The 13,144-nt window shown below is 42.2% G+C and overlaps 1 protein-coding gene and 1 pseudogene across 7 annotated transcripts in view; both read left to right on the top strand.

The window, feature by feature from the left end:
- The window catches only part of slf2 (SMC5-SMC6 complex localization factor 2), an 84,794-nt gene extending 72,026 nt beyond the window's left edge, over window positions 1–12,768 (top strand). For 6 of the 7 annotated variants that reach the window (XM_073026899.1, XM_073026904.1, XM_073026897.1 and 3 more), the window contains exons 17-20: window positions 4,118–4,195; window positions 4,325–4,411; window positions 6,332–6,400; window positions 9,405–10,808. In XM_073026899.1, coding sequence (XP_072883000.1) covers window positions 4,118–4,195; window positions 4,325–4,411; window positions 6,332–6,400; window positions 9,405–9,494 — 324 coding nt within the window. In that variant the 3' untranslated portion in view covers window positions 9,495–10,808. Of the gene's footprint in view, window positions 1–4,117; window positions 4,196–4,324; window positions 4,412–6,331; window positions 6,401–9,404; window positions 10,809–11,115 lie in introns of those variants that run through there. The other variant, XM_073026898.1, reaches the window with a different exon arrangement.
- On the top strand, window positions 6,415–9,397 carry LOC140715138 (ubiquitin-conjugating enzyme E2 J2 pseudogene; annotated as a pseudogene).
- Window positions 12,769–13,144: the final 376 nt, after the last annotated feature.

Genomic DNA, 13,144 nt, shown 5'->3' with positions numbered 1-13,144 from the left:
CAGTCCAGCCAAGACCTCAACAGCGAAGCTGGCAGAAGATAATAACACATTACAACAATAGTGAAGGCTGTAGCAGTGAAAGGTCCCCGGGCATCTTGGATGCTATGCCAATCGGAAGAGGACTTTGCAGTGACTGCCCTTGTTTAAGCCTTTCCACGTTAAGTTCATGATCGGAGAACATCATACTCAACTTGAGTGGTCGCACCACAGAATGTAGATTGTTCAAAAAATATTCTGGAAATACTTGTAAAATCCATGCCTTTGATTACAGTTAATGTCTTAACATGCCGGAAAATGTGGTGTTCTTCAGAAGGCCCAAGTACAATATTGTACAAAGTTGACAACCTGTTTGTGCATGACCAGTATGTGGTGTTGGTGCTGAATGTTCTGTGTGTCCGTTATGTGAATTAAGTGACACTAGGTGCAAGAATATCGGAGTATAAAATGACTGACAGAAAATGATAAAGTGTCTCTTCTGGATGTAGAACGTAGAGGTGAGGTGAGTTAATGGATGGAGATATTGATCAGCCTGATGGCTTGGGAGAAGTAACTATTTTGAGTTGTTTGATACTGTTTAATAGCTGAAGATTAGGAATGTAATTTTTAAAAATGATTTCCATTTAGTTTTTAAAGTTATATTTAATTACCCATAACCAGCAATTAGTTCTCAGCTCGGACATAGCACCTGTTGATTGAAGGGGTTAATAGCTTTTTGGACACTAAAGAGAAAGAGGGCAGGGAAATCTGACAGCAAAGAGGATTTGAAGTGCAGGATTGGCACTGAGGTTGAGCGTTGAAGCAGGCCTGAGAGGCTGTGAGACCTCATTCTGTTCAGTCAAGCAGGAATCTTACTTTTTAATGCTGATGTATTTTTAGGCTCATGGTTTTTTGCTTCTGTAGCCCATCCACTTCAAGTTTCAATGTGTTCTGTGATGCTCTTCACACCACTGCTTCTGTCAGCTTGAACCAGTCTGGCCGTTTTCCCCTGATCTCTCTCAATAACAAGGCATCTTCGCTCACAGAGCTGCTGCTCGTTGGTTGTTTCTTGTTTCTCCCACCATTATCTGTAAACTGTTGTGTGTGAAATTCCCAGGAGATCAGCAGTTTCTGAGATACTCAAACCACCCTGTCTGGCACCAACACACAGATCACATTTCCTCCCTATTCCGATGTTCAGTCTGAACAACTGAACCTCTTGACCGTGTTTGCATGCTTTTATGCATTGAGTTGCCACATGATTGAATAGATATTTGTATTAATAGGCAGGTATACAGGGGCAAGATGGCGGCATCTTTGGATGCAGCAGCCTTTCAGGGGACAACCCAGGGTGTTTTTGTATTTTTTAAATGTCTTTTTTACGATCACAAGACGATGCTGGACATTAAGAGCTTCAGGTGCTACAGGTTTACCCCATCAGTGAGCTGCCCGTTGACGGTGGAACTGGCTTTGGTGTAGACCATGTAACTGCCTCCTACAGGAAGGCATTGGGGTCGGTACGTGAAGGCATCGTCCAGTCTAACTGCAAGTGATTGTCTTGAACGTTTCTCTTGTGATGACGGCACCCTGTTGGACATCGATAATGTAAAATGCTGCAAGTCCGTTTCCCTTGATTACTGATGAGATGGATGGCGAGGAAGCTGCGTGGCCTTGGTCGTAGCAAGGACTAGGGCTTAAGCCTGTTACTGCAGTCCAGGGTTGTGCAGTGTGGTATCCATGCTGGTTTGGACTGGCCCTCTCGGTGCTGCCCTCTAGTGTATGATCGGTAGAATGACAGGCTGGATTGTGCACATTCATTGGTAGACTATTGAGAGCTGCATGTCCTTGCTTATAACACCCATGCACCAACAGTTTACAGGACATGTTACTCAGTGACTTGGGCTATAATATATTTTTTAGTGTGAGCAACACACACAAAATGCTGGTGGAACACAGCAGGCCAAGCAGCATCTGTAGGAAGAAGTACAGTCGACTTTTCAGGCCGAGACCCTTTGTCAGGACTAACAGAAAAAAGAGAAAGTAAGAGATTTGAAAGTCGGAGGGGGAGATCCGAAATGATAGGAGAAGACGGGAGGGGGAGGGATGAAGCTAAGAGCTGGAAAGGTGATTGGCAAAAGGGATAGAAGACTAGAGAAGGGGGAATATCATAGGACGGAAGGCCTTGGAAGAAAGAAAGGGGGAGGGGAGCACCAGCGGGAGATGGAGAGCAGGCAAGGAGTGATTGTGAGAGGGACAGAGAGAAAGAAAAAAAAATTAGGGATGGGATAAGAAGGGGAGGAGGGGCATTAACAGAAGTCAGAGAAATCAATGTTCATGCCATCAGGTTGGAGGCTACCCAGACCGAATATAAGGTGTTGTTCCTCCACCCTGAGTGTGGCTTCATCTCAACAGTAGAGGAGGCCATGGATTGACATATTGAAATAGGAATGGGACGTGTAATTAAAATGTGTGGCCACTGGGAGATCCTGCTTTCTCTGGCAGACAGAGCGTAGGTGTTCAGCAAAACGGTCTCCCAGTCTGCGTCGGGTCTCACCAATATATAAAAGCCACACTGGGAGCTCCAGACACAGTTTATCACACCAGCAGACTCACAGGTGAGGTGTCGCCTCACCTGGAAGGACTGTCTGGGGCCCTGAATGGTGGTGAGGGAGAAAGTGTACGGGCAGGTGTAGCACTTATTCCGTTTACGAGGATAAGTGCCGGGAGGGAGATCGGTGGGAAGGGATGGGGGGACGAATGGACAAGGGAGTCGCGTAGGGAACGATCCCCGCAGAAAGCAGAAAGGTGGGGAGGGAAAGATGTGCTTGGTGGTGGGTTCTTGTTGGAGATGACGGAAGTTACGAAGAATTATATGTTGGACACGGAGGCTGGTGGGATGGTAGGTGAGGACAAGAGGAACCCTCTCCCTAGTGGGGTGGCGGGTGGATGGGGTGAAAGCATGTGCGTGAAATGGGAGAGATGCATTTGAGGGCAGAGTTGATGGTGGGGGAAGGGAAGCCCCTTTGTTTAAAAAAGGAAGACGACATCTTCATCCTGGAATGAAAAGCCTCATCCTGAGAGCAGATGCGGCGGAGACGGAGGAATTGAGAGAAGGGGATGGCATTTTTACAAGTAACAGGGTGGGAAGAGGAATAGCCTAGGTAGCTGTGACTATGTTTTACTGTTATATGTGCTCTATTGGGAAATTTTATTGCATTTATAATAATAACTATTCAAATTTGTTTATCTGTCACACAGTGAATTGCGTTGTTTGCATTCACAACCAACACAAAGGGGTAGCACTGTGGTGTAGTGGCTTGTGTATCACTAATACAGCACCAGCTGCCTGGGGTCAGCTCCCGCCGCTGTCTATGAGCAGCTTATACATTTTCCCTGTGACTGTGTGAGTTTCCTCTTTCAGCTGCTTTGGTTTCCTCCCACGTTCCAAAGATTTACAGATGAGTAGGTTAATAGTCACATGGGGCTCATCTGGGCCAGTAGGACTTGTTACTATGCTGTATTTCCATTTAAAAATAGGGGCAGCCCATAAGTGTTGCCAACATAGCACGTTCACACTTTTCAGCAGAGCAACACAATCATCAACAGCACCAGCAAAACAAAACCCTTTCTTCCCTCCCGCCTGCCCATTCACACTCGTGTAATAGTTCACGTCAAAGTAGCACTGCTCGAATGAACTGGCAGCTGACTGCTCCATGCTCATCAGATCCAGTTGATCCTGTGTGAAATTTGTTTTCCTAACCTTAATTCCATTCCCTGTTGGTACAAGAATGCGGAAAAGAATTATATTGCTTAATTTAGCACTCATTTGGTGGAGTAACTCTACTGCAGTGCCGGATGGGGAAATGGAAATGTTGTGTCTGTGTAGTTAATCCCCTTCTGAATTGGGGTTGAAACACATTACGCAAAGTTAGAGGCAGTAGAAGTGCCTCTAACTGATGACTTGGTTTTGATATTAACTCTGATGCAAAATTCCGCCTCGCCACCCCACCTAACTCTTGTTTTGGATTAATTCCATGTTTACCAACTTGATGCCAATAGGGAAACAGGCTTTATTTTAAAAAAAGAAAGGTAATTGATAGAGTTTTGTAGTACTTAACTATTTTTGAATTTTATTCACTAGGCATATTACCTGTGCTACAACCTACTGGTTTTGGCAAATGAGGTGCTACATACAGAAGATGTTCCTCCCAGTCAACGGGTAAGTCTCTCCCTTCTGTCTACAGACACTTCTGGGTGATTGTACTTTTGTGGGTTCATTTCAAAGACATATTTCACTCTCATTTTTGTTGCCTGTACTTACTGATGGTGGCATTTTGTTTTATTTTAGGGCCATCTTATACAGCTCTGCGCTGAAATAGAAAAGTACATCAAATGTGACATAAGGGAGGACCCCAAACTACTTTACCGAAGCAAGGTGCTTAATTCTGACGTATTCAGGCTGCCTGCCTTGTAGCTTAAATCTATTGAAACCAGCGAGCTTTATTGTGTGTCAGCAGCTAAGATACAGTGCAGTTTGTATCCTTGTGTTGTGTCTGGTGCCTCTGCTAAAGCACATTGGCTGTACTTCAATCATTAAGGATGTGGAGGAGGCTTGTGTAAAACTGAGAAGACAGCAATCAATCATAAGACACGGGAGCAGAATTGGGCCATTTGGCTGATCGGGTCCTCCACCATTCCACCAGGACTGATTTATTATCCCTCTCAATCCCATCCTCTCATTTTCTCCCCATAAACTTTTGATGGCTTGCTAATCGAGAACATCAACCTCCGCTTTAAATATACCCAATGCCGTCTATGGCAATTGATTCACCACCCTCTGACTAAAGAAATGCTTCCTCACCACTGTCCTAAAGGGTAATGCTGTTCTCTGGTGTAAAACTGCGAAGAGTTGATCTCTGAATTATTCTTAAAGTTTCTTGACTGTAACGTCAAGTGTAGCATTCAAGTGTAAATTTGAGTGATCGGGCATTAGGCCTGGGAAGTTCACTGGGAAGTTTCTGAATTTAAGTTGAGCCTAAATGAATGCTTGGTGTTGTGAAGGGAGAAGGTGGAATTACTTCCTGGTAGAACCGCTGCCTCGCAGCCCCAAGTTCAATCCTCACCTCTGCTGTCTGGTGGAGTTTGCATCTCCTACCTGTGACCTCTGCATGTACTCTAGTTTCCAGTGACCTCTGAAAGCTGTGTGAGTCAGTAAGTGAATGGGTCACTGTGAGTGGTAAGATCTGTGGGGAAAATAATGTAGATCATGTCCTGTTTCTGTGCTGTATCCTTCTGTGGTTCTGACTTAGAGTACGTTACCTAATCTTGTTAGCACTCCTAAACAGTGCCACAGTGTGGTTTCTAAATTAATGTAGGTTCTTAGTGTGTGTGCTGCTAGGAAAATACAAAATGTTGTATAAATGTTAGCCACCAGCAAACTTGGAATTCCAGAACATTGAATTTGTCACAAGTACTGTGATTCTATGAACTCCTGAAATTTAAAGGCTCTAAATGATGCTGACGCTTCAGGGGAAGCAAAAACCCAGCCCGAGCCAATATTAGTGAAAACTATCAGACTTCAGAAAGTCTTCAGGGTTGACGTATCAAATGAAAATGTTCTCCTTAGTGTTCAAGTATCCAGTGAAAGTTTTCTGGAGGGTAGTTTCTGCATGTTCACATGCCAATTGTTTCAATCTTGCTTTTTTTATGGAGACTGTTGTAATGTGAGCATTATAAAGATAAGTTAATGATAGTGATAGGCATCTGTTAGTCTCGTGAGACCATGGAAGGTTTCCAGTGCGCAGGCCTGAGCAGGGTTGTATGGGAGACCGGCAGTTGCACAAGCTGCAAGCCTTACCCTCTCCACGTCACCGATGTTGTCCAAGGGAAGGGCACTAGGACCCAAGCAGCTTGGCATCGGTGACGTTGCAGAGCGATGTGTTGTTAAGTGCCTTGCTCAAGGACACAAACATGCTGCCTCAGCTGAGGCTTGAACCAGTGACCTTCAGGTTACTAGTTCGATGCCTTATCCACTAGGCCACGCGCCAACAGGATAGTGGTAATATAGCAATACTCCTGCGAGGGGAAGCTGTTTGTAAAGAGGGGCTGGATCCAGGGTTGGGGGTGTTTCTCTTCCGTTTTCTTGTCCGGTGTGCATGTGTATAGCGTCTCTGCCATGCAGTACGGTTCAGTGAAAGCCTCGGTATGTAAATATCGGTTTTGCCGTCCCAGATAAAGTTGTTCCTTTGGACATGAAGTTGTCGAGTGGTCCTTTTTCAAAGTAGAAGTGAGACTGCATCAGATATATTGAAAAAAATATATCTATACCAAACTAATTGTTTTGTTTTTTTTCTAGGTGAAAGATTTAGAAGCAAGAACACATGCAAAATGGCAAGAGTTGCTGCAGCGTTCTCGGCCAATTCAGGTAATGTGGTGCAGGAAAAGTCAGCTCTGATAATGCCGTTTGAGTTTTAGGTGGGCATTGAAAACTTAAGTTATGATTGGGATTTGATTTCAGAACTTGTAATTAACCTGGCAACATGATATTCATCTCCTTTGTGTGATGACCAATGGTTCAAAAAAGCTGTGGATTGTTAGTTACCACTTAATAACAATAATGATTCATATTTCAATTAAGCTGAAGAACTGGGAAGCCCAATAAATGGATATGTTGGCATAATAATTATATCAGATCAGGTTTAATATCACCAATGTATGTCATGAAATTTGTTAATTTTGCAACAGTAGACAATGCAATACAAAAGAGGGAAAACAACTGAATTAAAGTAGTATATATAAATAAAATTGTTAAATTAAGTGAGGTGAGGGCCTCCGTCGGTCAGAGTTGACAATGGATATTGCGTCCTAGCTGTCTAGATACACAGGTCTGGGCAGTTGGATATGGAAAGCAAGATATTGCTCATGCAGCAAGCTTTTCCCCCTACAACCCCTCCACGCATCTGATGTGCAAATCTTGAAAAAAAATTGAAATAAAAAAAGGTAGTGAGGTAGTGTTCATGGGTTCGATGTCCATTTAGGAATCGGATGGCAGAGGGGAAGAAGCTGTTTCTGAATTGCTGAGTGTGTGCCTTCAGGCTTCTGTACTTCCTTCCTGATGGTAGCAATGAGAAGAGGGCATGTCCTGGGTGATGGAGGTCCTTAATGACAGATGCCACCTTTCTGAGGCATCATTCCTTGAAGGTGTCCTGGATACTCTGGAGGCTGGTGCCCATGATGGAGTTGACTAATTTTACAACTCTCTGCAGCTTACTTCCATCTTGTGAAGTAGCATCCCCCGCCATACCAGACGGTGATGCAGCCAGTTAGAATGGTACATCTGTAGAAATTTGCAAGTGCTTTTGGTGACATACCAAATCTCCTCAAACTCCTAATGAAATATAGCGGCCGTTTTGTCTTCTTTATGGCTGCATTGATATGTTGGGTTCAGTTTAGATCCTCCGAGATCTTGCCACCCAGGAATTTGAAGTTGCTCACTCCTCTATGCAGAGTGTTCCCTCATCTTACCCTTTCTGAAGTCCACAATTGGTTCTTTGGTCTGTTAGATTTGTTGCATCAGTCTGTTTTTCTTTAATGCAATACCCCACCTCCAGCAAGGAGTGGAGTTAATTGGTAGGACATTGTAAAACCAAAATACTTTACCCTTAGTTATTTGTGCAAACCTTAAAGCTGAACTGAAAGCATTTCAGTGAACTAAATGATGAAGGACTGCTTTAGACTAAGGTCCTTCATCAGAATAGTTACCAAAATGGTTGCACAACTTTTTTGAATTGCACATATACCACAGTTCCCTCATCAATGAATCTGTTACCACTGAGCAAGACTATTCTGCAACAGGCGGCAGATGCTTTCCATCAAACAGAGGAGCTCAGTCAGACATGTGTGGGGAGAGGAAGGAATTTTTGACAATTCGGGTGCAACCTTGTGTAAGGACACGGATTGATTCCTTACCATTTCCCAACAATTCGATCCATGGTACATCCCTGGAAACACGGATCAGTTTGCATTGATCTCTCCAGGAGAAGGTTCAATGACCAGCAACCAACCTTGAGCCTGGAGAAGTGTCTGTGGCATGGAGAGTTGGTGAAGCCAAATCAAAAAAGAAGAGAGATTGATCCTCAAGGCCCTGAGAAAACACTGTATGAGGGTGGTCTTTATCATGGGAAGCTAGTTTTCCCAAGAGAATTTCCATTCAAACCACCTAGTATTTATATGATTACACCTAATGGAAGATTCAAGTGTAGTACCCGGTTATGTCTTTCAATCACTGATTTCCATCCAGATACTTAGAACCCAGCCTGGTCTGTTTCCACAGTCCTGACGGGTCTCCTTATCTTCATGGTGGAGAAAGGCCCTACACTGGGCAGTATTGAAACTTCAGAATATACAAAAAGACAACTTGCTGCCCAAAGCAGCGCCTTTAATCTAAAGTGTTTTGTGAGCTCTTCCCAGATTTAGTGGAGGAAATAAAAGAAAAGCAACGGGCATAAGAACTAAGTAACAGGGCGCAGGCTCTGCCTTTACCCGATGTTATCCCTGATGGAGAAATGCACCAGAATGGTATGCCACTTCTTAATGGGCGTGTAGTACTACCAGCTGCCAACCATCAAGGCCAACCAAAACCATGGACTCCTAGGGGGAGCTTTAGCAAACTTGTTCATCATTGTTGGTTTTGCACCATTTACCTACACATGTTACGAAGCATAGCACAAGAACAAAGCTGGCAACTTGACCAAATTTGCAAGCAAATCTAGCCCCTTTTGGGGAAACTTTGAAGAAGAGGAAAGACTAAGACTGCGCTGGAGTGATGTAATTAAAATTACATTTGTATGTGTACAAAATATGACCAACCAGAGCCTATGGTTTTCTTTCAAGTTTCTACACTGCTGGCCGTGGATAACTTCTTCACACCCACCCACTGGGTGATTCATTACTAGAGTCAGATAAGGGCAGCACACGGTAGCGTAATGTCAGTGAAAATCTTGTGTTGCATACCATTCATACAGAATCCATTCATTTCAGTAATGCATTGAGGTAAAACATGCAGAATCTGTTTTGGTAACAGAGAAAGTGTAGTGCAGGCAGACAGTGCCGTGCCACAAAGAGATAGATTGTGATGTTAAGAGTCCATCTTAATATATTGCAAAGCCATTCAATAATCTTTTAACAGTAGGATAAAAGTTGTCCTTGAGTGTAGGATTACATGATTCTGTTCATTCTGCCCGAGGGTGAGGGTGGGAGAGGAGAGAATGTCTGTGGTGAGTGGGATCTTTGACTACGTTGGCTGCTTTGCCATGACAAATAGAATATAGACAGTCCATGCAGTTTTAGATTAGCAATGCTGTATAAGTGAAAATGTTAACATTTTGTAAGTCCCTCTGTTTCTGACATTTTGTATAATATTTCTTTAGGGAAAACTTCACGATTATTGGGAACCCTTGTGTGAAGGTCTGAATCACCCCAGTCAGTCACGCATTATTGATGAGGAAATGGAACACTAAACAGTTCAAGAATTTTCTATTGGTGATAAAGATTTGGACCTTGCTTAGTAAAATTTATATAATGTCTTTTTATGATTTATAAAGCTTTCCTTTGGTTATAAATGTTCAGACTTGAATGAGTTTCTGTCAGGGTTCCTACTCTTGCACATGAAATTACATGTGGTCTGGTGTAACTTGTAGTTTTTGTTATAGAAGTTAATGTTTTTGATATTTTAGCTCTGTATCAAAAGATGTATCAAAAATATTTTGTGATAATGTTAGAGATGAGTTTATTTATGTAAGTGCAGCCACATTTACAGTGTTTTGTAGTATCAATTTTATCGCTGTACATAAAAGTTTACCCCCTTTTGTAATGTTCTCAATTTTATTGAACTTTGGTATTTGTATCAATTGAACTTTTGAAATGTTCAACTTGGAAGTATCTTTTTATTTCTTTATGCCATTTGAAAATCAAATACCAATTAAATGGACAGTTTCTCATGAAAGATTCAATGAATTCTCTGACTTAGTACTCTGAAGATCATACGTGTACTGAAGCTGCCTTTCTCTCTTTGCGGAGTCTTTAAATTAATTGTATTAATTGAGTTGCATATATCTCTTTCACCATTCTTACCACAGTTTTAAATAGTAGCATGTAGCATCAGCTTACATTTTACAGTGATCAAGTATGGTTAGGATTTTTCAATTTTTTTTCTTCTATCCTCTCCAAAAAAATTTTTTTTGGCTGTTTGCACTAGTTTGTGCTAAGATGATTGTTGTTGTGTGAAACAGCCATTCCCGCCATTAATTTATACATTGTATAGAATAAAAGGCTAGTAAAGTGAGTTATCTGGCATTAACACACCACCTGGTTCTTCAATCTCAAACTTTAGGAGAAATGTCTCAATTGTGTTTTTATTTATCACTTGAACCTTGGCTGTGTTTTTGCTTTGCAACTCCTTTATCTAGCCCTTAATTTATGAATAAGTTGTAAATTTATATCTGCCACCCTTCTTTAAGGGATGCAAATGAAAGAATTTTGATTTATAGACAATTTATAAGATTACTAATTGTCACTGGAGAGTATTAAGTACTTTGTTTTGTTTATGGAAAATGGAGTATTCACTACCTGTCTCTTGTATTTATACTGTCTCTTGTGTTAAGTAGTGCAGGGTGATAGAATTTCCAATTAAAGGATTTCTAAAGCAGCAAACTGCTGCAACTCATACTTGTGTTTTAAAGGAAAAAGATATGATTGATTTAGAACTCTCAAAACTGAGCTAAGGCCATAAACTAACTATATATAAAAATGTTAATAAAAGTCATGATCATAAATACTGTCTTTGTGGTTTGTACAGATGAAAATGCTGCCTTTTGAAATCAGTTTTCGTATTACATGCTTTGGAGGTTTGGCCCCCATGACCTTTCTTGCCCACAGCAACTTGGTTTTGCACCTCAGGTTTGGAGAGGAAAGAATTGTGAATTTGAAAGAATTTGAAGAGTTTTGGTCAAGTTAGACCCTGTCTCCGTGGGCCTTGGAGACAAAATGTGGCTTATGAGATTTTAGGAATCTTTTTATGATAATCGTATGATGCCATCATATATTTAGAACTTACCTCTGCCTTTTTGCTTGTTTTCTCAGGCAAGAAGCTATGATCTGGAAGGATTAAAGAGATGAACATCTGTGGGTTAATGCTAGTCAAGCTATTTAACACCACCCTCCCCCTCTCCCTTGGAGCAACTTGGCAATACACCTCCTGTGAGAGGAGATTGGATGTCTTACGGATGGGCTTAAACTTAAGTCAGTCTGACTGTGTAATCTATTTCTCTAAACTCAAACTTTCCACTGTAAATTGTTTTAACATATTTCTTAGAAATAAAATAGTTTTGATGATGGTGCATTTGTTTAGGATTAGATTCTGGTATTGCTTCATGGTGTACAGAATAAGGGGAAGATCAGCTGTCCAATATGGGCTAGCTGTGCTTTGCAAATTACAGGTTTATGGTCTGGTATTTCACGTTAAAGTCTTTAACCAAAGAAAACGTAAGTTCTCTTGTTAGTTGAGCTACCTCAGGACAGGACTGAATCTTTGGTCAAAGAACTTGTCCTCAGGGAATATCGGTTATAATTCTGTTGCCCCGCACTTGAGTCTTCAGAAATGTGTCAGTGACTTGAATATTATTGCTCTGCTTTAACAAAAGGTTGCAATGCACAAAATTATGCTGTTTTTATTTTTTTAAGTGAGTCTACAGAATTTTCAAGTTATTTTGGAAAATAAATTTTCAGTATGGCTACAAAGAGTTTGTGTTCTTTTATAAGAGTGTACTGCAACTTTTTAGTTTAAGAAGCTGGGGTGAGCCACACGGTATTTTCTGCCATTCAGTAGGAGCATTGCAAGTTGGTACCCGTGACAATGATGACATGTTGCAGACAGCTCACAAAACCAGAAGGTCCTCTTCTTTTTTTCTTCTTCTGAACTACAGTCGAGTGCGGCCTATAATTTCCCTTTTAAGGATGTACTTTTGAGCCGACTAAGTTACCTGGCGCTTTTGTGGTCTTCTGGGGGACTTGGCGAGGATGATGGCGGAAGTGCAGGTACAGAGAGCAAGGCGGCCATCACAGGGGGTGGCTGTGTCGATGTCTGATAGCGGAAGTTGCAGCCGTGATCAGCTCCATTACTTCGCGCTAGTTGAAGTGTCGAGCAGGTGTGCAGCGAGGATGAGAGCAGGTGTTAAGCACGCTCTGCCTGCGTTTGGCCGGTCTCTCTCTCTTCTTGCTACGACTTGGACTGGAGATGCAGGAATCTCGCGTGCCATGCCGCCAGGTTTGGGAGCAGTTGTTGTCTGCAGCCATTGGGCTCCTAGACGGGCTTCATTCACCTCAGTGCTGAACCAACTTGGCAGATGTGGACTCGCTTTCAAAGACTCTGCTGTTCATTCATGTTCCATGTGTTTTTGTTTACCTTTTTTTATGCCATTGATCAAGCTGCTTCAGCACTGACCCTTCTCTGCAGCGGTGGCCTGCAGCCACTGGCACTCACCTCAGCGCTGAACTAGCTCTGTGACCGTGGACTCTCAGGGACACCGTGGTTAATGTTCTGTGTGTTATTTGTCTACTTTTTTATTGATTGTGCGGCTTGTTCTTTGTTTTACCAACATTGGGTGTTTGACAGTCTTGTGTGATTTTTTTTCTTTTAAATGAGTTGTGTTTGTTTAGTGGCTGCAAGAAGACAACCTGCAAGAAGGTTGTATGCAGTTTACATAAATTGATAATAAACATACTTTGAAATTTGAACATTTGCCTCTGTACCGCTCTTTATTGAGTTCAGAATGAGAATCAGGATTATTATCACTGACTTGTATGTGTGAGGTGTGTATGTTTTGTGTCGGCAATCTCATGTAAAGACGCAATATAAATTCCAAAATAAATAGTGCAGATAAAGGAGTATTGAGATAGTGTTCACATCTTCACAGCCAGTTCAGAAATCTGCTTGCAGAGCTGTTCCTAGTTCATTGTGTGGGTCGTTCCTCCCTGATCGTGATAACAAGAAGAGGGCATCTGCTAGATGCTGTAATGTTGGATCCTGCTGCCCGGCATCGGCTCTTGAAGATGTTGGATTGTTGTGCCTGTGATGGAGTTAGCTGAGTTTGCAGCTTCTTGTGATCCCGTG

This window comes from Hemitrygon akajei, chromosome 23, assembly GCF_048418815.1.
Source record: "Hemitrygon akajei chromosome 23, sHemAka1.3, whole genome shotgun sequence".
Classification (NCBI taxonomy): domain Eukaryota; kingdom Metazoa; phylum Chordata; class Chondrichthyes; order Myliobatiformes; family Dasyatidae; genus Hemitrygon; species Hemitrygon akajei.
This window is presented reverse-complemented; position numbering and strand designations above follow the sequence as displayed.